At 36.5% G+C, this 25477-nt stretch overlaps 1 protein-coding gene across 1 annotated transcript in view; it reads right to left on the bottom strand.

Moving 5' to 3' along the window:
• LOC117987560 (uncharacterized) overlaps window positions 1-25477 on the bottom strand; it is a 52984-nt gene that overhangs the window by 15029 nt on the left and 12478 nt on the right. The window contains exons 2-5 of the mRNA XM_034974584.2: window positions 18098-18292; window positions 12711-12887; window positions 3524-3601; window positions 1954-2091 (exon numbers count right to left, since the gene is read on the bottom strand). Of these exons, the coding sequence (XP_034830475.1) occupies window positions 1954-2091; window positions 3524-3601; window positions 12711-12887; window positions 18098-18284 (580 nt within the window). The 5' untranslated portion in view covers window positions 18285-18292. The remainder of the gene's footprint in view (window positions 1-1953; window positions 2092-3523; window positions 3602-12710; window positions 12888-18097; window positions 18293-25477) is intronic.

The raw sequence follows: 25477 nt of genomic DNA, 5'->3' as shown, positions 1-25477 counted from the left end.
TGAGTTTTGGATCTTGGCCGATGCCGTCCAGCTACCTTGCAGTCTTCGCACCTACAAGTAAGCAATGTTTGTATCCTGGTACAGTTTAGTGAACCTTCTTAGTGTATGTGTACAGTAAGAACCCTGTCTTTACTACTGAGCTTTTATTTTGAAACAATTTTATGAATTTTACTGTGTCATTGTCTATTCCATGCCAATGGCATCTTAAATTTAAAACATAGATCTTATGTACTATCTACCTAAGGCATTCTAATGTATCTAAATTAAGTCTTGGCATTAAGCTAGAATAACTAAGCATTATTAGCCATCCTTATGTATTAAGCGACCCCGGTAAAAGTTACATTAAAAACAATTTTGCCTAACATCTAGCAAATTTCATTTATAACACCTCATATACATTACAAGGGAGTCGACGGCTAGCTTCTATTCTTTACTAGGTAGATAGATCAAGTAAAGTAAATTATTTTTTTCCTCTAATCTTTGTAAGGTGGTAGATTATTCCGTATCCGGGTATATTTCTATTCCGCCCAATTTACACCCTTACAGTATTCACCGTTAACATGTTTCTACCAATAGTTATCTCATCGTAAAGAAATACAGCTTGAAAGTCACTGTTTAGACGTATATAGCTGAAATATGCTAGTTTGAAGATAATTTATAATCTTTTAGACTAACAAACGAGTAGTGCAAAAATAATCGGGCTCGAGCTCGCCAACATTAAACTGTAAACCTGTGCTTATTTTAATGGTATCAATTTATATAATACGGTTTGTGTTAGATCAGTTTGTTTACGGAGATCGTTGAAATCAATAACTTTAGCGCCTACATCTGTGTTGTAATTTTTAAATGTTTACGTTTAATATCCAGAATATTTAAGTAACATTTTAGCCTGTTTTATGACCTAGTGCTTTTAACACGTGATTCTAACGCCTTTACACCAAAGTCTAAGAGCTAGCGCTCACCAGAGTGCGTTGAGTTGCGGTGTGTTGTAAAATCCGTAAATTTGAATTGAAATGTATCAAAATCCGGTGCGGGATTAATTCCGCAGTACACGCGCTTCCATATAGTTCTATAGAACACAGATTTTGCGGAAAAAACTTCCGGAAATTTACCGTGGCGGGTGCTAGGTCTAACACATGAAATGTTCTACATTAACACGCATTGTTGCCATGCTTAGATGAATATCTAAGTTGCCATGTTTTGTTTACACCAAAAACAAGTTATGATATTTAGAAGTTGTATTATAATAAGTCCCTACTTGTAACAATTTTAGCTTGGATCTCAGACACAAGAGAGATATAAAGTTTATCTGAAATAATGATAAGTTTATCATTTAACATGTTTTTGATAGGTTTTTATACGTTTAGTAGAAAACTAGGAACACGACTTTATACCTGGAGTTTTGACGTGTTGAGATGTTTTTAAAATTCACGTAACATGTTCATTAACCATATTATAACTGTCCGCTATGTGATTTGTTTAATAAGAGCTACTAAGATAAACCGAATACCATTATTTACATAAATTTTAAAAGGTTTCCTACTATAATTTCAAACCATAACTTAAGTTAGTTACGTATATCAAACGAGTCGCAAGGAGCCGCTGGAGTCAGGCGGCGCGGCGCAAGTTATGTGGACGACCCTACAAGATACCTATGCTCAGCAGTGGACCTCTATCTGTTGATAATGACGATGACGCAAAAAACGGTAAAACGGAAGCCTAGAAGTTAGTTGGAAGTTGGACTAGTGCTTTAGTGCTAACTGCAATTAGACCTTGTGGCAAGTTATGATGCAGCCTAAGATGAAGCGCGCTTGCCTGTAGAAGATACCTATTCACTCTTGACTTGAAGGTGCCCATATTATAATTGGAGGGGAAAACTGATGCTGGAAAGGAATTATGAAAACTAATGGTTCCTAATTCTAAAGAAATCAAAGCCCAACCAAGTAAACTCACTGCTGATGAAGTGGATGCCCGCAGCGAGCCGTTTGAACATGTAGCGTGGATTGCGGAAGGTGTAAACAGAGAAGCCGCATCCCATCGCCATTACGAAAAGGCTGATGATACCGAAGGAGATCGTTGTTCGCACGTAATCTGAAACAAACTTGCACTTAGTTTTCTTTGAAAATAATACTTGCCTGCCTTTTGAAAGTTAAATATCATCCTTACTCATCATTAATAAGAATTATGCACTAGTTACATATTATATTGTAAGCATTGGCTTCCTATGGTGTTGTTGATTATAAAACCGGCCAATTGCAAGTCAGACTCGCGCGACGCGCACCGAGGGTTCCGTACTCAAGTGGTTTTTTCGATTCCATTTTGCACGATAAATCTATTCATCATAATGTACAGGTAAAGCCCTTTCATAAGATACCCCCACTTGGTATATTAATCTTACTTTGAAAGTTGAGAATAGTAATTATTATTCATGAACACATTTTAATTTTTTTTGTGATGTAACCACAAATTTACCGTTTTCGAATGTTTTTCTCTTAGGCGTGTTATGTATGTACCTACCTGCCAAATTTCATGATTATAAGTCAACGCGAAGTACCCTGTAGGTTTCTTGACAGACAACGAAATGATCCTATAAGGGTTCCCTTTTTTCATTTTGAAGTAATGAACCCTAATAATTTAATTACTTTGGGCTGAAGAGAATAAAATAATTTCTATTATAACTATGATTAAATGTACGTACCAACTCGTAGTTCCTTCTTCCTACGTAGGTAAGCGGCTAACTATGTTGCCGTGCTATAATCGACTTACGGCACTAAGGAACTTTAAATTCCAAGGACTAGGTACGGATCTTGTCGCAATTACATACAAAGTAAATAAAAGTAACAAGTTTAAAGGTAATATTTCCTTCAGCTTCTTAGATGTTCTCTCTGAGGATAAAATATGACGTCACTATTATAATGTAGATAACCTACCAGGGTTACTTTGTTGATTTTTTAGAGTTCCGTACCTCAAAAAGAAAAAAGACCCCTTATAGAATCACTTTGTTGTCTGTCTATCTGTCTGTCCGTCTGTCCGTCGCGTCTGTCAAAAAAACCTATAGGATACTTCCATTTGACCTAGAATCATGAAATTTGGTAGATAGGTAAGTCTTATAGTACAAGTACAGCAATAAATCCGAAAACCGTGAATTTGCGGTTACATCACAAAAAAAATGTGTTCATAAACAAATAATTAGTGTTTTCAATTTTCAAAGTAAGATAACAGCTATACTAAGTGGGGTATCATATGAAACAGCTTTACCTGTACACTCTAAAGCAGATTTTCATTTATTTATATGCATTTTTGATTTATCGTACAAAATGTCGAAAAAATACGACTGTAGTACGGAACTCTCGGTGTGCGAGTCTGACTCGCACTTGATTGGTTTTTTGTCGCTTTTTCGACCCAATTGCACGGGTCGTTGTCATGACGGGACAACAAATTGATGGTATGCACCCGTTACCTATATTATAATATTGTCGTTAAACCACGAAATAAGCTTTAAATGACGTCACTGTTTACTCACTAGCTACATCTATATCGTAGGCGGGATCAACAGGCTTCCCATTCTTCATGGTCGGTGTAGATAAAAAGTTTGTGCAATCTGTAACAATAAAAAGTACATCTTTAGCAATAACACTAGCGCACCTGCTCCAGCTTTGCTCGTGTATTCTACACGATGAAAATCGATGAGGGTGTGGAATTTTAAAAATCCTGAAACACGTATTCCCCTTTTAACCGAAAGTCTAAGATTCATCATCATCATGATCAACCCTTCGCCGGCTCACTACAGAGCACGGGTCTTCTCTCAGAGTGAGAAGGGTTTTGGCTATAGTCTCTACCACGCTAGCCATGTGTGGATTGATAGACTTCACACACCTTTGAAAACATTATGGAGAACTCTCAGGCTTGCAGGTTTCCTCACGATGTTTTCCTTCAGGTGCTTGCCCGAGATCGAACCCCCGACCTTCGACTAGAAGGCGGAAGTTTTAACCACTAGGCTATCACAGCTTCTAAAATGCTTAGGTACTATTTTTTATGGATATAACTTGATAAATGGCGGACTTTCACACAAACTTTCACCTCTTACTTTCCAATTCTATATAAAGTGATTAAATTGTGTCTTGTATTATAGAAATCCGCAGGTTTATATTGGAGGTTTAAAAATTACCTTCGCCAGAAAATAAATTACAAACGTGTGGGTTTATTGAACGAACCTATTTCACATGCATTGGCTACGAATAAATAGTGTACGCGAGATTGCTCTACGTCTTAGCTAAAATAATATACCTATTTTAGTTACGACGGCTACGACGATTCTTTTTTAGGGTCTGTATCTGAAGGTTGCAAACGGGACTCTATTTCTAAGCCTCCGCCGTCCGTCTGGGCCTCATGAACCGTACTAGAATTGAAATTTTGCATTGAAATTTGAAACTAGAGTGTGAATTTCAATTGCCGCTATGAAAACCAATAATAATTTCAAAATTGCCGTCATGCAATTAAAAAATAAATAAAAAATACATAGTTTTATATCTTGTACGATGGTACGGAACCCTTGATGTGCGAGTCGGACTCGCACACCAGGGGTTGCGATTCATTCATCGAGGGTCGTCATTCATTCATCGTATACATTCAATAGGGAGTCGCTGGATCTAGGCAGCGCTGCGCAAGCTCGCGGCGTGGGGAAATTTCTACAAGAGAACAGCGGACAGTTCAACAGTGGACATCTATCAGTTGACGGTAACGACAATAATATGTTTTTGCTATACATTTCTGACAAATCTAATACAATTTTTAACACATATCGAAAATCACGGACCGACAGGAATCTGCGGACAACTAAGCTACGGCACGCTGCTGCCAGTGACGAGATTTGGAGGATACGCGGGTTCGATTCCTGCCGGTCCGCAATTTTTGATAATTTATCCTTGAAGTGTAGGTAAAAACACTATAAAAATTATGAAAAATCTAATATATCCCTAGACATCTATTATAAAATAATGTAACACGTAGTTTGCATGTAATTGTATAATAATTATATATTTAGCATGTATGTATTGTTAATGTACCTAACTTTGCAATGCCCTAACGGGGCTTCATGTAACCATGAAAGCAAATGAATAAATAAATCATAAATCATAAATCAAGTTTTTTTTAAAAATTACATTATAACTTAAAGGTAGGCTTATTTAATTACTATACAGATTAATGCCCGCGTGTAATGGTAGCAAGAATACTGGCTGCATTTCCGCGCTGGGCAGCCAGGCTGATCCGTTGCGCAAAAAATGAACCAGCCCTTCTGTCACTAGACTTATATTGGTTTTATCAATTTCAAGCCTATCTTGCATAATATTCCTATGGTATACTTAGGCAGAATAGATTCGTCTACCGAAAGCTATGGAGCTAATTTTGTAAATGAGAAAAGATAGTAATATGTCTTTTCTCACACGTATAATATACGATCTGCTAGTGCACGTAAAAGTACAGTTTTACATAAAACATCGGTTTGTTTGAATCATTGTGTAATCAAATTGTAAATATACGGTCGTATTAAAAAACCTTGTAGAATAATAAATCTAACATAATTTAAGCATAATAACCGCAGGTTATTCTCAGTTTTATTGTCTTTTTCTAAAAATAAAAGGAAACATTTTGCTAAACACGAGTTGTAACTTTCTTCATAATATTTGGTTTCAAACTTTTACTCAAGATACAAAATTTTCCTTCAGAAAATTCGTAATTGTTTTCATGTTGCCGGAATATTTTCTCTTTGACCTACTTATTCTCCGAGTACCTACCTACTTATACTTTAATCAGTACCCTTATTATAAATGCGAAAGTGTGATTGTTTGTTGGTTTGTTGGTTTCTCCTTCAATCACGTCGCAACGGTGCAACGGATTGACGTGATTTTTTGCTTGGGTAGATAAAGACCTGAGAGTGTTATAAGCTAGTTTTATCCCGGAAAATCAAAGGGTTCCCACGGGATTTTCAAAAACCAAATTCCACGCGGACAAAGTCGCGGGCATCAGCTAGTAATACATATTTCGGTAGGTGTTTCTCACAAAGGTTTTTTATATTAAGGTGTATTTGTCACAGCCAAAACTCTTATCCGGTCAAAACTAATTTGAACTGAAAAAACAGTCAAAATTATTTTTGTCTAGAATTTGGTACTTTTGACCAAAATGCCGGTCCTCAAATATTTAGCTGCAATAAATCATCTTGGATGTTTGGATATTTTAACCCTTTAACTGACTCTTGGACTGACGTTAAGATGACATATACCTACATGCCTACATGCCTACATGTTATAATTTTGATGACTTTAGCTTTACACAACACACACCACCATGACTGAACTGATTTTCTTGTTTGGAATGGAGATTAGCCTATACCCTGAATTAATTACATGAACTAAGTACATTATATCAAAAATAATATATCAATTATATTAAGTATAGCAAAAAATATTCGAAATGCTCGGTCTAAGTGGTCTAAGGTCGTTGGGTCTAAGGTCTAGAGTGACATTACAAACGGCTATAAATATTACGTAGTAATGCCGTATTTGATTTGTTAACTGCGCACGGTTTGCCATTGTTTATTTATTTACGTTTCCATTGATTGTAGATATAAATGTTACTGGTGATGCGTATAATTCTGGCATTCTGCAAAAAGCCTTGACGTATTTCAGACAATCCTCTATAAATTTTATTTTTATTATTTTTACTACACACAAGTTCAGTATCATCGGATGGACTGAAATACTAGCAAGTAGCAGTATATTAGGTTTATTGAATAAACTAGCTTATAGGTGTCTATCTGCGTGCCCAGCCCGATCCGTCCAGTTGTTTGAGCTGTGCGTTGATAGATCAGTCAGTCAGACACCTTTTTATGTTTATTTAGATAATATTTCACAATTAAAAAAGCATCTCTGATACTGCAAACAAATCGATCAGTATTTTGTTTATGCAATAAACTTATCAACCGATAGGTTAATAACTGTAGATTTAGATCAGTGTCGACTTAAAAGAACCAATGCGGTATTTTCGTCGGTGACTATAAATCTCATTGTGTGGGATGAACCGAGCGTCTATTTTTCGTGAAAACTTTAGCCGGTTTCCACATTTACCTACTAGCCTTTCAATATTCATACATTGTCTATACGCAAACGTTGTTTGTAGAGTTTACCCGCTATTATGTTTTGGCCTTGTCTCGCTAATGTGCATCATGTTCAATTTAATGAAACGTCAGATGATGACGAACGTATTCTCGTTCCAACTCATTGCTATTGACATTGAGTATCCAAAATTTTGATGTCGAAATACCCAAATGTTTGGAAAAGGGAATAGCGGTAATAGCTCAGTAGGTAATTAAGGCGTCGGGTGTTGACCCATGGTTTGATCTGTAACTTTTTACAGTTATGTGCGTTTTATGTTACGTAATAGGTACGTTCAGTTATGTGCGTTTTAAGTACTTAATCAAATATCACTTGCTGAAACGGTGAAGGAAAACATCGTGAACAATCTCGCCTGAGAGTTCTTCATGGTTCTCCATAATGTTCTGAAAAGTGTGTGACGTCTGCCAATCCGCACTTTACTTTACTAGCGTAGCCAAACCCTTCTGATTCTGAGAGGAGCTTACTCGGTCTCAGTAGTGAGCTGGCGTTGATGATGGATAATGATTTATGAGTTCCTAGCTGAAGATAACTTTCGAAAACGCCTAAGTAGTATCGTTTACGTTTATTGTCTAGTCTCACCTATCTCATCGGAATGAGAGATGTTGTCATTCCATTTTGGCATACTTCCCGCCATGAAATGAAACTACATTTTTACAAGAACGTCTCAATTTTTCGTGCGTTTTATTTACCTGACTATCTAAGTTTGATAAATCACGATGCTATCATATCAACCGTATTTTTTATCCCCATCATTAAAAACATATTTTGTCAAATTGGTATACCTACTTACTTTCCTTTTTTTTAATCAAAAATGTTACAGCTAGCCTAATCTAATCTATACTTTTAATAAAAATTTAACAGGACGATTCGTATAGGTACATTAATATATTATTATTTTGAAACTTTTAATCAGAGAAAGGTTCCGAGGAAGAATAGGTAAGCCCATCCGGACGAAGCTGGGGCGTATCAACTAGTTAATGATAATCTTAAATAATGTATGAGTAAGCCCTCTAAAAGTTTACTAAGCCAAAAATAGGCGCAGTAAACTAAGCAAACAAGACTGCCAGTGACATGCCCCTTGGGATCCGACCGGTACCGGAATAATGAATATGGGTAGACAAACAAAGGTAGGTATGCTAGATAGCAATGTTGATAATCCACTGTAGTTAATTACTTTGAGAGCTCATTTATTTACAATTCTATTCTGTTGAAATAGTTACAGAATTGTTTTGTTGGTAGGTGATTGTATATAACCGCAGAATACCTACTTAAAATAATAGAATAGAATAGATTTTCATTCAAATAGACTTTTACAAGTGCTTTTGAATCGTCAACTAGTTTAATTTACCACTGGTTCGGAATGCTGTTCCTACCGAGAAGAATCAGCAAGAAACTAGGCGGTTGCTCTTTTCAAGAGATCAATTTACAATATTATTATACCATACTGCTACAAGCAATTGCGGCTGCAATTTGCCGTGCATTGCTGGAGCGAGTCAAATCCAAGCTTTCTTATTATTTACAGTCTTCTACTGTATAATATGCTTTTTTTAAGAGCACACTTTTAATAGATTTTTTAAACTTGTGTAAAGGCAAGTCTAAAATTGTTTGTGGAATTTTATTATAAAATATTATACTCATTCCCACAAACGACTTTCCCACTTTCGCGAGGCGGAGCGTAGGAGTTGCAAGCTTCCTACGGTTCCTAGTTTGTGTGTCGTGGAAATCACCGATTTTTAATAGTACCTTATCTACTGGTACAGAAAGATCAGTACACAAAGACGTTTAAATAAATACCGAATTGTTAACAAGGATTTTCCTTCGCCATGATTTCAAATGAATAAAGTTTGCCAATTAAAAACCAAAACATATTGTAAGGGCTTCTTGAGCCTTGCTAGCTGACTGGGTTTGAGTTGAAAACATTTTGGCAACAATGTTTTCTCAGTTAATTAATAGTATACTTACTCATTAAATATGTTCAATTAATGAAATTGGCGAGTAGGTCCTGGCTTCCGAGATGGTCAAGCGCCGGCTTGATGGTAAGCACGTAGTTTTGTTTTGCTTGCTCAATGCAATCGCAGCTTGATGTGCCCGTCAAGCAGCTTGAGCCAGCAAAAGGCACTTTTCTTATTTCTCAAACACTGTCCGAATGTCGCGTCAAGTAAAAACATAAAATCACATCAATGCTTGACTCAAGCATCAAGCAAACATTGAAAACGTTCAACATGTTTGGCTCAATCAAAAATCTATGTTTTTTTTTAAATTTATTATTAACATACAAGAGAAAATTACATAATAGGTAGCACGCATTGTAAAAACCACAGAGGTTTAACCCTCAATGCGTACGTCTGCGCATTACATCATGCCTACTTATATCATTAAAAAAGATTATTTATTAAATAAATAATATTACTATATTATAATATACTAACTAAATATTAAAAAAAGACAAAGAACAGACAATACATATACATACACATATATGTATAAACACACATATATGCATACACACATGCACATACTCACATATATATATATTTTTTTATTTAAACGTGCGTACCATCAAGCCGCTTGACCGTCTGGGAAGCTTATGTCACTAAGTAACTTTCTAAAATATACACATCAGACTCAGAATTATCATTCATCTAAGCAGAATTGCCATGTGTTATTCATTAGAACATCGTCTAATGTGTTTGTTAAAGACAATTTGTCATAGAAATAATGATATAATCACTATTTGGCTCAGAACAAAGGCAACTTTGATACCTCTTGTAATTAGTTGTCTTTGTTTGATTTATGTAATGCAGTTCTGATGAAAGTTACAAAGTATATTAGTTGCCACGTAGATGATGTGCCAGCGCATACCATGATATGCTTAGAGATAATTTAATTACTATAAGGTAGGTACCTACCTAATCTATTAAGTGACCTGTTGTCATCTCTTCTCACAACAATAAAGAAGTTCACGTCTTCATTACTGTTTGATTCGGTTAAGGAAAAGTCTCTTAATTAGGTTACTTTGGTATAAGAGTAAAGATCAGTTAACAGAGAGACGCATTCTATTCTCACGAAAAGAATATTTGTAACCAACAAATGTATGTTAATCTTTATTGATAACTAGCTGATCCCCGTGGCTTCGCCCGCGTGGATTTAGGTTTTTAAAGATCCCGTATAGCCTATGTCACTCAAGAATAATGTAGCTTTCTACTGGTGAAAGAATTATTAAAATCGGTTCAGTAGTTCCAAAGATTACCCCCTACAAACAAACTTAGCGACATTACCTCTTTATAATATTAGTATAGATATTAGGTAAACATTAGTAGTTTAGTACTAAGAAGTTAAAATTAATTATCACTAATAACCCTATTACCCAATAGGTACCTACACTTGGCAAGAGCACAAAATTACTCAACGTCGAGTCAGTCCGTCAGTCCGTAACTCAGTACTACGATCGCTGACAGTCGAGAAATCTTCTATGTGAATGGCTAAAATTGTTTCTAAAACAAGATTTGCAATTTTCAATTAATATTAGATTAGTGGCTTCAGTTAATTTGCATTAGCACTGCCAAACTTGAGTTGCCAACATGCTGACCAAACACAATTCTAGTTCTTGAGTCTAATGAATCATATAAGATGCTGTGATGATGTGCTTTGATGATCTAATAAAACAGGAGGCCCTGAGGAAAGGTGATATGTTCAATACACACATCATTTTTGAAATTCAAACCATCATTCCGATTTCAGAAGATCACATTTTAGGAACACGGTTAACTTCTTAAATGTTTGAACAACATAAGGAAACGGAAAAATCTTCCAAAAATGAAAGGAAAATGTACTTAAATAACCTTAAAGCTTTCTCATATCGACCGCCAAAACACGTTTGGAGGATGGCAAACGATTATGAAGATGATAAATGCCAAAGGAAAGAAAGGAAGTCATGAATATTTAGTGGTGTTTACGAAAAATAAGCGCTCAAAGGAAATTTTTCTTTAATTTGGGTTAAAAGCATGCTATTTTGAGCAAATTGTTCGATGTTTTATATGTTAGAATTGGAAATATAGAATATACAAGATATTCTGTAGATGTAAGTTTCAACTAGCCAACTACACAAGAGAATTTATAATGCAATAGCTGATAATCGTGAATTTGTTCGCGTTGATTTAAATTTTAAAAACCCGTTGGATTTTGGGAACCTAAAATTTCTAACAATAAGATCTCTAACAAATATATCGAACACCAAGAGACAAACAGATAAAACAGAATGCGAGAGCGTCTAAGACTTTTACTGCCTAAATAATTTTAATTACTGTCTGTCTTAAGATAAAAAAAAACAATATAAAAACATGGTTAAAATAAGCAAGTAGGTCACTCGATCTCATGTTGCAATCACGCGAGAAAAACTTAAGAAATATACGCAAACGATTGAAAGATGGTATTATTTGTTTTTAGATTTCTATTTTTCCCGATGAGAAAAGAAAATAGCTTTGATAGAAAAGTAAACCAGCGGGGGCTAATGGAGTTAGTGAGTGAGCTAAAACAGAAGGCGGTCAAGAAAAAAATAAACTCAACATTAGAACGTTGCCTACAGTAAATTTGTCAGTTAACAAGTTTGTTGCTTATAACCGCTGAAACGTTACGAGCCTGCAAGATAATTCGATTAGTTTACAAATTGACGTTCATATACAACCTCAAGGATAGCTTCTCGAAATTGTTATTCGCGTCATCTCTCTTTAAAACACCAGTTAAGTACCTCCTTTTTTTTGTTTTGCTGATCTAGAGAAATCTAAATAAGTATATAAAAGGAAAAGGTGACTGACTGACCGACTGATTGACTGACTGACTGACTGATATATCAACGCACAGCTCTAACTACTGGACGGATCTAAGGGTTGAAATAGGGTTTTGAAGTTTGTGTCGCGGACGAAGTCGCTAGCATAAGCTAGTTACATTATAAGCGTGTAAGACGCTAAATGTGGAAATCACTACAAGAGACATACGTAATAGTTATATTTAGTAGAAGATGGCGTCCATTAGGGCCAAAGCACAAGTAAGATGCTTTCATCAATATATCGACTGCATCAGTGCTGCATCACGTTTCTGCGATTAACCAGGATCGATTGCGGCATGGAAATCGCGTGTTCAAGCTAAGTTTCGCTAGTAAAACGTGCAGTCGCTTCGTAGTTTCCGATAAGTAGCGTTTAGCATCCAACTTCCAATGTTTTAAGCATCGTATGTATTTCGATGCTTATTTATGTGTTTGTTTGTATTCGAGAGATCCCAGGGTTCAATGCCTGAAGCGTGACTCTAACATTTCGGAGTTATGTGCGATTTATCACTAGCTTTAATGTTGAAGGAAACATCGTAAGGAAACCTGCATGTCTGAGAGTACTATATAATGTTCCCAAAAAAGTGTGTGAAGTCTCTCAATCCGCACTTAGCCAGGGTAGTAGACTATGGCCTAAACCCTTCTCATTCTAAGGAGAGACCTGTACGATGGTGGTTGGTGATGACGTGTTTTAGCTTTAATATAAATCAACTTACTTGTAACACGCTCCCCCTTCATGTCTGCGATGTCAAACGGTCTTGGAGTTGTATGTATAGTTGTAGCATTATATTTTATACCCAGGCTTTCGTAAGGTTGAAACACATGTCGACACATTTCCCATATACCTGAGTCACTATATAGGAAGTAACCACCTTTGGTAGGCAAGTAAATACCTGTAACAAAAAAAAACAAAATTAGCTTTGTATGTGAATATTATAAACTAACTAGCTTTTGCCCGCACCATCATCCACGATACATTATAATTTATATAGTTTAGAGTGCTTGCAGAGGATAATAATTATAGGTATATTTGTGAAAGAATTTCTGAAATCGGATGAGTAGTTTCTAAGTTTTAGTTAAGTGTAGATAATATACTCGTTGAATAAGTTCCCAGCTGGTCGATTGCTGAAAAACTGTATCAATCATTATTACAATTGCAATTGTTGTGATTGGCCGAATTTATGGTATTCTGTTGCAACAATGCATTGTTAGCCAATAGTGAGCGAGCGTCAAACAATCAGAGGTGATTGCGATCGTGGCATTGTAGCAGTCATTCTACCTCAATCGGCCTCTAATTTAATAGAGCCTCATTGAGCAACTAAGCCATTTAGGAAAATATAACAGAAGTTATACCTATTATATTTTGACGATTATTAATATTTGATGATAAACATAGTGACTTATTGAATTATCACAAAATTGTAAACAAGCCAAAATATGTGTTACTCGCATCCTGTGTTAACGATCTATCTGCGTTGGCGCCAGATATTTCAGATATGTGACGTATTTCGGGCATTCAAATCTAAACTTTGTATGTTACATTTTAAATGCTAAAATCAATTGACAGAATTTTTTGTCTTTTATTATTTTGACAGATTTCGTGTCGTAAATGCTACGTTTGACGGAACTTTGACCACATTGCATGCAATTTTTCATAGTATAATGTTTATAAAATGGAATGAGTCACAATGTTAATATGAAGCAATTAAATACATCGACAAATCGCTATTAAATGATGTGGAGCATTTAAATTTAGAGCTAGCAGCCAAAAACGTGTCTATACCTATTAAAATTACGGTACAACATGTAGGTATATATACCAATAGATACGAGTATTAACTTTTCATACTTTTTATGCCTGATATATCTATATGTATATATATAAAAGAAAAGCTGGCTGACTGACTGATTTATCAAAATAGTCTCTGATTAACGCACAGCTCAAACCACAGGACGGATCGAGCTAAAAGACATTGCAGACTATTATGACGTAGGCATACGCTAAGAAAGGATTTTTTAAAAGTAAACCCCTAAGGGGGTAAAATAGGGGTTCGGTGATGTCCACGCGGACGAAGTTGCGAGCATCGAACCTAATGGTACGGCTATAAACTGTCACTGCCGCGCAGCGCTAACGTCACTCGGTTCTCACCCGAGCTGATGTTGTTTACATAATAATATAACGTTGTCGTTGTCCTTGTCCCGCTCGATTGGCTTCGCTTAGTCCTACGGTTACACGACAGGTCGAGATGGCAATCGGGGAGGCAACGCCCTGCACACTCGCACAGCCCCCGCGCCCGGTGTGGGCGAGCGCGGATGACGTGCGGGTGTGCTGGGCCTCCGCTCGCCTCATACTCCGATTGCCAACTCGACATGTCGCGGACTATACATATATCGTGTACGGACAGGCTGGTGCACCGGTAGTAGTAATAAGTTAATTAAATCAATCCGCCTGTGTGGAGTGTCGGCAGTGTCGGGACGGCAGAATATTTTGTCGGTACATTTCAAAACGACAAATCTACAGAGTACTTATCTAAAAAGCTTTCGTAGACGATATCGATTCCTCTTTTCTATGTCGACGGTGCTACTGACTCCTTTTTAGTGGCCACAAAAACTATTAACGTGTTTGCCGATACATTAGGGTGGCGGGATAGTAGCACTTTATAGTTTATACACGCCCGCTATGTTTTGCTACTTGATCAGTTTCATGCTGAATGTTATAGTGCCCGGCAAACAACTTGGGCATGAAGCAGCGTAGTGGGAGAAAGTTGGCGAATCCGGGAAGCGAAAGTCGACATATCAACCAATCCCAAGCACTCGCGCCGACTGATCAACCAATCGCGTGGAGCCGCCATTCGCCAGCCAATCGCGGCAATACTCAAGTTGTTTGCCGGGCACTATAGCTCTATCTCTGTAAACTGTGTGAGTAATTAAGTGTACAGGTAGGTTCGGTAAGTAGGTACAAGCAAGATTTGGTCGGATAAATAGGCCAAGCTAATCTAAAGTAAAGCTTACCAAATGTCTAACAGCCGTACTCAGAATCGCTTAATCGTTACTTAAGTTTAGTTAAAACGAGACAGAGCTATATCTCTCACATAAATCTGTCTCGTTAACGATTAGCAACTCTGAGTACGGATTTTTGAAAATACAACCCTTAAGGGGTTAAAGAAAAATAGGTGTTAGAAACTTATGTAGTCCACGCGGACAAGGTTGTGGAAATAAGCAAGTCTATTATAAGACACCTCCTATAAATCATGTATCTGATTAGTCACCCTGTTCTCGTACATCAGTCATGCCATTTTTTTTTTTTTTTTTTTTTTTTTTTTTATTCGTTATAGGCGCACGCTTGACCACGATTACACCTGATGGAAAGTGATGATATGGCCTAAGATGGGACGCGTTTGCCTAGAAGGTGCCTATTCACTCTTGTTTTAAAGATACCCGGATTATAATTGACAGGAAACACTGCTTTAGGAAGAGTATTCCAGACCCTAGCCATGCGTATAAGGAATGATTTTGGGAACACCACCGTATCTAGTATAAATAGGCACCTCTTTGCCTATATTGCATTGATTTACGCGTTTCTCATAAGGGAACAGAAATAGATCATCGGCCGTCGACCCGAGTGCCATATGTTCATAATTATAATAAACTTTCGTTTGATTTCTATCTTCGGCGTCGGGGCGTCTCTTGGATCTAAATCAGATGTCAAGATATTAATTGACATTGCGAGTTATTAGATAATATTGTAGTAAATTGTTATTCGTAGATTAATTCAATGTAGTAAATAGGGTTGTCATTAAGTATCGATCTCAAGTATATTTTGTGTTATTTAAAATAAAATTACTTAGTATATTATTTCTACATAAAGAAAGCTTGAAAAGCTCTCATCAGTAGATCACTAAAACTACTCGAATAATTGAACTTCTCAAAATATTTTTTAGATAGACAAATAGATAGATAGATATTGCACACATTTAAACAGAGAAACAACATACAAGATACAAAAAACTGTATAGAAGGGCGCAAAGGCATGGAGTATAACATTAATCTACCTAAATAGGTACTAGTTTCAGCTCTTTGATGATGACGAATTTTATCCATACTAATATTATAAATGTGAAAGTGTCTTTCTGTCTGATGTATGTCTGCTAGCCTTTCATGGCCCATCCATTCACTGATTTTGACGAAATTTGGTACAGAGGTAGCTTGCATCCCGGTGAAGGACATTGGCTACTTTTTATCCCGGAAATCAAAGAGTTCCCATAGGATTTTTAAAAACCTAAATCCACGCGAACGAAGTTGCGGGCATCATCCAGTTCCTAATATTCTTAACATTGTAATTGCAGTGTGAAAGCCATAAATCTGGCACGTGTCTATCATTAAGGTGATAATGTCAGGTTGATGCCAAAAGCAGATTGAGTGACACTTGTGCTCGGGACTGATTCTCTTTCTCGGGCAAACTACCAGTAGGTATTGATAGAGATACCGCCTACAATGATATTTATTTATACTCATTCATATACCTATTAAGGTTTGTTCGATTCTTAAAGATGAATCTATATAGAGAGATATTTATAAGTCCCGCAAAATGTTAATGCGCGTGGCTGCCATTTTAGTGATGTCAGCACTACACTCAAGTTTCGAGCTGATGGTATATTTTTACTTAAATATACGTCAAATGACGTGAAAATGACGTCATTTCAATGTAAATGAGACATGGTTCCAGCGCAATAGCTAATTGCGGGACTTATTTAATTTAATTTAATTTATTTATAATAGGCAATATTAGTTAAACAGCTTAACGGAAATATTCTACGACTTTTTACTACTAAGATCAAGTATAAGCAATTAGTTACCTACATCTTTATCAACAAAGTCTCTCTTATTCGGTTAAAGTAAAACGTAGGTAACCTAAAATATGCATGCCACTGGCAGGAATAATTTTATTAATAACTAGATTTAGTAAATTTTTATAACGATTGACCGTGTAGTGTGTCAATAGGGACGCAACTATAGGCACGGGAAAAGCAGAATATAATTTTCTCAGTAAGCATGTACTTTCGTAAGCATGTACTTGATAAAATCTTTATTAAAAATGTTTGTCTGGTCCAGTCTCGCCGTTACGCATACATCGCGTCCGCGTCGCCCGGTATTTATATTATGAGATAATCGAGAAATTCTCGCAATGTCACACAACCGTTAACCACATACTATTTACTCGTGTGCGTTGACGTCGCGGTCGGCAAAAGCCCCGATAAAATTCAAGTTTTCTTTTTTTTTTTTGCGTGGAAACTGTTAGATATTAAACTTCACTGTACTCATCGAAGAAATATATTTTTATATCTTAGTTTGCTTACTATAATCTGCACTAAAAGAAAAACTCACTTATTGATAGTAGGTACCTCTATTGATACTTTGATTATGTAATTAATATCAATTTTGACATTATTACTTTGATTTTTAGGGTTCTGTACCTCAAAAGGAAAAAACCGGCCAAGTGCGAGTCAGAGTCGCGCACCGAGGGTTCCGTATTTTTCGACATTTTTCACGATAAATGAAAAACTATATTATGCATAAAAATCTGTAGTAGAATGTACAGGTAAAGCCCTTCCATATGATAACCCATTTGGTATAGTTATCTCACTTCGAAAATTGAAAATACTTACTAGTATTTGTTCATGAACACATTTAAATTTTTTTTGGTCATGTAACCACAAATTCACGGTTTTCGGATTTTGTCCTTTACTTGTGTTATAGGACCTACTTCGCTGCCAAGTTTCATGATTCTACGTCAACGGGAAGTAGGTACCTACCCTATAGGTTTTTTTGACACACATGATATACGGAGAGACAGACAGACAGACAGACAAAAGTGATCCTCCGTGAGGTTCCTTTTTTCCTTTTGAGGTACGGAACTCTGAAAAAGGAACCCTTGTAGGATCACTTCGTTGTCTGTCTGTCTATCTGTCCGTCTGTCGTGTTCCGCTCGTGGATAGCTAGTTTTTAGAATTATCTATAAATATATTTATACTCTAACTATTCCGATCACTGCACTGCTATTAATAATATTCATAACCTATAAATAGTCGTACTATGAGCTCACCCTTGCCCCCTTCAATATGGAACCATTTCGCTGTACATACAGCGGTGATCCACACAAATGTGCAGAGACCGACCAGCACAGTGCACGCGAAGAGTATGCGCCTCTCGATCAACAACGCCTGCAGCAACGGTCTTCGTTCCGCGGCTCCCACCGAGGAGGCCGTGGACATCTTGTCAGTCTCCATCATCTTGATACCTAAAAATAACAATCATTTAGAATTTAAAGATCGCAATCATCGTCATGATTTTTTACCCGACTACGGCAAAACCAAAAGGAAGGGTTATGATTTTAGCAGTCTGTGTATGTATGTATTTTTGTAACTATATTTTGTGTTCCACCGTAGCGCCTAAACTACTGAGCTGGTTTTGATGAATGAGGTGTCAATCGATTCGTTATTATGGTCCGGGTGACATAGGCTACATTTTATGTGGATAAAATTGATCCGACAGATGTTATATCCAAAATAGTGGGGTTCCCAATTTTTTTTCCCAATTTGTTCCCAACAAACAAAAGCTGGGCATAGATATGTTTGCGTACCTGTAGCCCTCCACGCTCCTGAATTATTGATCAAATGGAGACGTTATTTGCAAACATATACCTAGTCAGTGATCCCTTAGGCTCCCTTTGTATTACTGTTATTGCACGTTACTTTCCTTATGGAACCATAGCGGTAATATTGTATACATTACATGTAAATATACATAAAGAAGTAAAAAGTGACTGACTGATTGACTGATCTATCTGCTATTAACGCACAGCTCAAACTACTAGACGGATCGGGCTCAAATTTGGCATACAGATAGCTATTATGACGCAGGTTTCCGCTAAGAAAGGATTTTTGAAAATTCAATCCCTAAGGGGTGAAGCACGTAAATAAAAGTATGACGTCAGTATGAGCTCATGCATATAAGATTATAGCGTCGTCATATTTTATAATACCCATTAACAAGTAGGGGTTGGCAGATCACGTTGAGTCCTTTTGCTTAGATTATTAAACTTATTAGGTATATACTCGTATTTCTAAGGAATTGTTTGATACGATAGGCTGTCATAAAATAATTATATTTTACAAGAATATTTGCGATTCCAATTTTTCAAGTTAGCTAAGTGAACCATACTAATATTATAATTAATGTGAAAGTGTGTCTGTCTCTCTGTCTGTCTGTCTGTCTGCTAGCTTTTCACGGCCCATTCATCCAACCGATTTTGACAAAAGGTACAGAGATAGCTTACATCCCGGGGAAAGACATAGGCTACTTTTAATTCCGGAAAATCAAAGAGTTTCCACGAGAATTTTAAAAACCTAAATCCACGCGGACGAAGTCGCGGGCATCATCTAGCTTGTACAATAAATTAGAACTTTACACGAATAGAAGTTGTAGACCGCAACGGAAAAATATGAAATTAATCGGAATAGAGAATTCTGAACTCAGAACTCGGAACCGTTCAGGCCACTTCAGGCTGACAATGTCTAGTCTCCTAGAATGCCTAGTATGCTAAAGTACCTAGTGTCTATTTCCAGTCCTACAATGTCCAGTATCAAACGGTCATGGATGCATGTGTGTGCTCAGAATGGTTGATATGCCGCCATTCCATAATGACTCCCCGACGGTTATGTCCAATACATTAGACATTTTAGTATTTAGTTAACGTTTATTATTCATCAAAATATAAGTTAATGTTTACTTTATTACACGCTTTACTCTGATGCCAAGAAGGAGCTCATGTATAAACGGTATAGTAGGTAGCTATTTGTAGGTAAATGTACCGTTAATAAATACGGTGGTAACAATATTTCGGTAGCAAAATAACATCAAAGCTTCCATTACAATTGACGTTAATCCAACCGTAAAGTAAAACGGAATATTGCAATAGGTATACCTAGTTGTATTTGAACTTTATTATATTCTTAGATTATGCCTCTAAAATATATATTGATATTTTGTTAAATTACTTGTACCATCGACTTTTAAATCGACAAATTCTATCCTTTAGTTATCAAGGTTGGTTGGTTTAATATAATGTTGCAATATTAGTTACTATTTACAAGAAAAAATCACTGCGCGTTTACTTTAGGTACCTACTAGTTGAATATCTTAACACATACTGAAAACATTAATAAATCGACATTCCAAAGGCGAGGAAACATTACTGTCGATGTTAAACCCAAAGGAGTATTTTTTACATTTTTGTCTATCAGCCCGCCGAGTTTGACCGCAACAGGGCATACTTGTAGCTAATACTCCATCCAGGTCAATAGTATAATTTATAAGCATACTTTTTATCCTAATAAATTAATCAATAGGTAACCTGGAAGTAATGGCTGTTTCTATGATAACAGGAAACTGTAGGGTGACGATGAACAGTAGGTAGGTACGTTAGTCGTTATGATGCCTCAGCTATAACTTAGAAATGGGTAGTAATACTCGTAAAACATCATCTGGGTCTCGAACGCGTTTACGACGTAATGATAACCAATGCTCTCGCATTTTGTGTAAATAATTATTAAAGTTTATTTTAGCTCTTATTTCTGTTACACGAAAAATCCATATGTTTATGTTTGACACATTTTACGGTAATAAATAAAGTAAATATTTATTCCAAGTAAACTCATAGTTTGGGAAATGATATTTTGTGTGTATGAAGTCTACCACACACACACATGGCCATGGCCAGCGTGGTAGACTATGGCCAAACCCTTCTCACTCTGAGAGAAGACACGTGCTCTGCAGTGAGCCGGCGATGGGTTGATCATGATGATCATTACTGAAAGGATTTACACAAGTTTTACTCCGTACTCCGTACCTACCTTCTTTCCCCACATCTGGAAAATAGGCCTAATACGCGGGCATGAATCTCGTGTAACATGGATAAACAAACTATAACTTTTGACCCTCATCAAACATCGGGTTATTTAAACACGGCGTATTCACGTTAAGCTGGGACGCACATGCGGGACGCACGTTGGAACGGGACATATCCGATGACGTCACTCAAAGTTTACACTACTCCTGACCTCAGTATCTTTTTCTCAAACTAAGGTTGCAGTTTTTGTAGTTGGTTCGGTTATTTGGCTTTTTAATAAGAGAAAACTGGGCGAGTGTGTCATAATATTAAAAGATTATGTATCGAGACGAATAAGGACTAAACAGTGAGTGATAGTGAAGCGGGAGCTCAAGCAAACATGAATTATTCATGTCGCGCCCATTGAAAAAAAAATTCGCAACAAAATAAAACACAAATGATCACCAAAAAGTGAATCGCGAGCTAAGCCAGTGCGAACATTTTCAATTTAGCGAAAATGTACATTAAAAATTTGCTTACATTAAGTTAACAAAATGCTATTGTGTTGTATATTATAAGTATTTCGTACACATTCCACACAGCAGCCGAGAGGCGTCGGGACTCTTGGCGACATCCAAATGACGCCAGGCTGCGTTGACACAAGACAACAAGACTTCTTTAGAAATTAATAAGCCAATCCGCCTCCAATAAGCCTTTAATACCTATTTTAGAGCGTTCCAAACTATTACAGTGATAGATTCACTATAATTGACTATTTCAAATTCGATTTTTTTAACTCTTCTATTCTTTAATTATTTTTCTATCCAAGTTTAAGAACCAAGCGGACCCAAACCTTTGCTGCAAAAAACGTAATATTATGTCCTAACCTTATACAGAGGACATGCCTTGTCGTTTTCAAATTTGTAAGTATATTAGGTTTTTCAGACCTTATCTGCTTATAAGTTACTAGATGATGCCCGTAATTTTGTCCACGTAGATTTAGCTTTTTAAAAAGTTCGGGGGAACTCTTTGATTTTCCGGAATACAAATTTGCCTATGTTTATCTCCAGGATGCAAACTATCTTTGTACCTAACTTCTTAAAAATTAAATGAATGGACTGTAAAAAGCTTACAAATAGACAGACAGACAGACACACTTTCGTATTTATATTATTAGTAAAGTAAGTATGGTATTACTAATAATATCCAAGTATCTCTATCAGATGTTAATCACTATCATAGAGTGATGTGATAAAATGTGTCTGAAAATGTGTAATACATACCTAGTTACAAACTGTATTAATATCTCAAACATACCTTCATATTGTCATTAAGGAAGGGGTCGGTTTGTATATCTAATAAAGTACATTCCTCGCAACGATCGAAAGGCGTCAGGACGCCTGGCGACAAGTCGATGACGCTAAGTAAGTCGTGCTTAAGCACATTATTATGTACTCTACTTACTTTTAATACTTTCTCGTTTCTCCTAAGCTGGAAGTTTTATTATTTTTATTTACTCCTAGCTGATGCCCGCGACTTTGTCAGCGTGGATTTACATTTTTCAAAATCCCACGGGAAGTCTTTAATTTTCCGGGATAAAAAGTATATATATAATATAGCCTATGTGTTAATCCAGGGTATAATCTATCTCCACTCCAAATTTCATCCAAATCCGTTTAGCCGTTTTTGCGTGATTGAGTAACAAACATCCAAACATCATCACTTTCACATTTATAATATTATTAAGATTAGGATTAAGATTTATTACTAGACTAACTTATCATCGCGACTACGTCTGCGTGGAATACACAAATTATAAACCCCTATACCCCCTTAGGGATTCAATTAAAAAAAACTTTCTTAGCGGATGACTCCGTCATAATAAATAATTTTAAATACATATCAAAAATTGCGTAACCGGCAGGAATCGAACCTGCATCTTCTGGGTTCGCGCCCGATGCCTTGACCACTCGGCCACGGCCTCGCTTACTGCCAGTGACGAAATTGGTGATATGTATGTTAACTCAGTACTGAAGCGATCCGTCATAATAGCTATCTGTATGAGCTGTGCGTTGATAGATCAGTCAGTCAGTCAGGCAGCTTTTCCTTTCATATAATAGATAAAATAAACACTACTATTACTTAAAAAATTCAGTTTTTTACGCGTGGCGTTTAGGTGGACTTTCTAGCTCTCTTTTAGGGTCTCACAAGCCACACAGTCTTACTGGCTACCTGTGACACGTTTGATGTCATCTGTCCACCTAGTGGGAGGTCTGCCAATGCTGTGCTTTCCGGTGGGAGTTTACACTATTCCAGAATCTTGAGATTCCAATATCTATCGGTCCTTGGAACTATGTGCCCCACCCATTGCCACTTCAGCGTGAAGCTATATCGGTTCAAAGAACTAAAAACAGTGGGAGGGCGGGCGGTGGATGTCGCATGCTGCATGTTTTACTATATTTTGCCTGTTTCAGTGGATAATAGAAAACTAAGCTTTTGGTTCTTTGTATATTCCTTCAAAAAACTTCCGCAAAAGTAACGCCTGCTTCTTTACAATATACCCGTTTTTCTGATTGGGTTGCTTCTTCTACGGATCTTTCGATTTCTGGTTTCTCATAAAGAAACTCCAAGCGTCGCTATCTCCATCGCCCGCTGAGTGAAACCAAGCTTTCTTATGAAGCTCACAGTTAGCGATGTCTCGATTATGATCACTGACCAATACGCACAATCCTCGCACAATGTTACGTAATATTACATTTCGATATTTCAGTTATCTTTAAAGAAAAACTTTACAATAGCGCAACAACAGGCTGTCGATTGCGATACAAAAACTATCTAGCATCAACAGTCTCACAGCTAGCAGGCGTTATTGTTCAAATTTTGCTGCGAGAACAAAAAGTTATCAAGAGCTGACGGGTGCTGAATAAAAATGTTATCACGCCTTGTATTTTTTGAAAAAGTATTCTTTTTTATCAGATCCGATGCTTTAGAAAGATTAATGGATGTCCAAAGAGTGTGAAGGCGATTCATCTTTTCAAATTGAGTGTTAAATTCGGAATTTAGCTTAGCGTACATTTTTACAAGATCGAGAGTTATTAAGTAAAAGAGACGGAAAAGAAATCGGAAAAGTGAAGAAAAATTATTAGGTACGGTAAATTAAGGTGTGATACAATATTTCCCTAGAGGTAACTAGTAAAGAGTCATCACTTTAGTTTCTCTAAAAAATCCTGCCTATGTCTGTAGTTAACATAGAAATTCAACAATAAAAATACCGGCCAAGTGCGAGTCAGGCTCGCACACTGAGGGTTCCGTACTACAGTCGCATTTTTTCGACATTTTGAAAGAAAGAAAAGAAAGATAAAAATCTTAGAATTTAAAAAAATTTTAGAATGTACAAGTAAAGCCCTTTCATATGATACCTCACTTATCGTTATCTTACTTCGAATATTGAAAATACTAATTATTAGTTCACGACCACAATTTTTTATTTTGTGTGATCTAACCCTAAATTCACGGTTTTCAAATTTTTCCCCAAATGTCAGCTATAAGACCCACCTACCTGCCTTTCATGATTCTAGGTCAACGGGAAGTACCCTGTAGGTTTCTTGACAGACAGACAGACAGACAGACAGACAACAAAGTGATCCTATAAGGGTTCCGTTTTTCCTTTTGAGGTACAGAACCCTAAAAACCAGATCGGGAATCGAATCCATGACTAAATTACTAAGTCCTGACCAAATACTAAGTATTAAGTCTATGACCAAATACTAAGTCCGGCTAATGTTTTAAGTACCTTCTATGACCTACTCCTCCCAATCAAAACTTAACTTAAAAAATATCTTTGGCTGAAACTCTGCTCTTACCCATATTGGACTATGCCGACAGCAGCTACACAGATCTGAACGAGGAGCTACTAAACAAGTTGGAGCGGTTGCAAAACCTTTGCATTCGATTTATTTATGGACTAAGGAAATTTGACCACATCACCGAATACCGTACGCGTCTTAAGTGGTTGACAATTAGACGGCGTCGGGATTTCCACGCACTCACCTTACTCTTCTCTATCCTCTATGCTCCCCACACTCCTTCGTACCTTAAAGATCGCTTCATTTTTCTTGGTGCTGCCGATCGCGACAGGAAGTTGCGCTCATCCACAGATAACAAACTCCAAACCCCACGTAACTGCACAAAATTCTACGGGAAATCTTTTACAGTATATGTTGTACAACTGTGGAATGCTCTGCCCAAAAATATCCGGGATTCGAAATCCTTGCCCATATTCAAAAATCGTCTTAAAGAACTATACTTATCGATGCCATAATAGTTAATTTATTCGATCATAGGTATAATATGTATGTCTATTATAATAATATATGTAGGTATGTAGGTATGTGATTATATATATATATTTCTATTATGGATTTTGTATATATATTAATATTTATAATAGTTATGTATATGTATGATAGTTATGTATGTATTACTGAAATAGTTAATTATATTATATAATATTATACTACTTCATTTTTCTGTATTGCGTGTAAGTACTATCCAACACACCTAGTTTCTCCTTTCACCAAAGGTTGCCTGGAAGAG

The sequence above is a fragment of the Maniola hyperantus genome, chromosome 13, assembly GCF_902806685.2.
Source record: "Maniola hyperantus chromosome 13, iAphHyp1.2, whole genome shotgun sequence".
In the NCBI taxonomy this organism is placed as follows: domain Eukaryota; kingdom Metazoa; phylum Arthropoda; class Insecta; order Lepidoptera; family Nymphalidae; genus Maniola; species Maniola hyperantus.
This window is presented reverse-complemented; position numbering and strand designations above follow the sequence as displayed.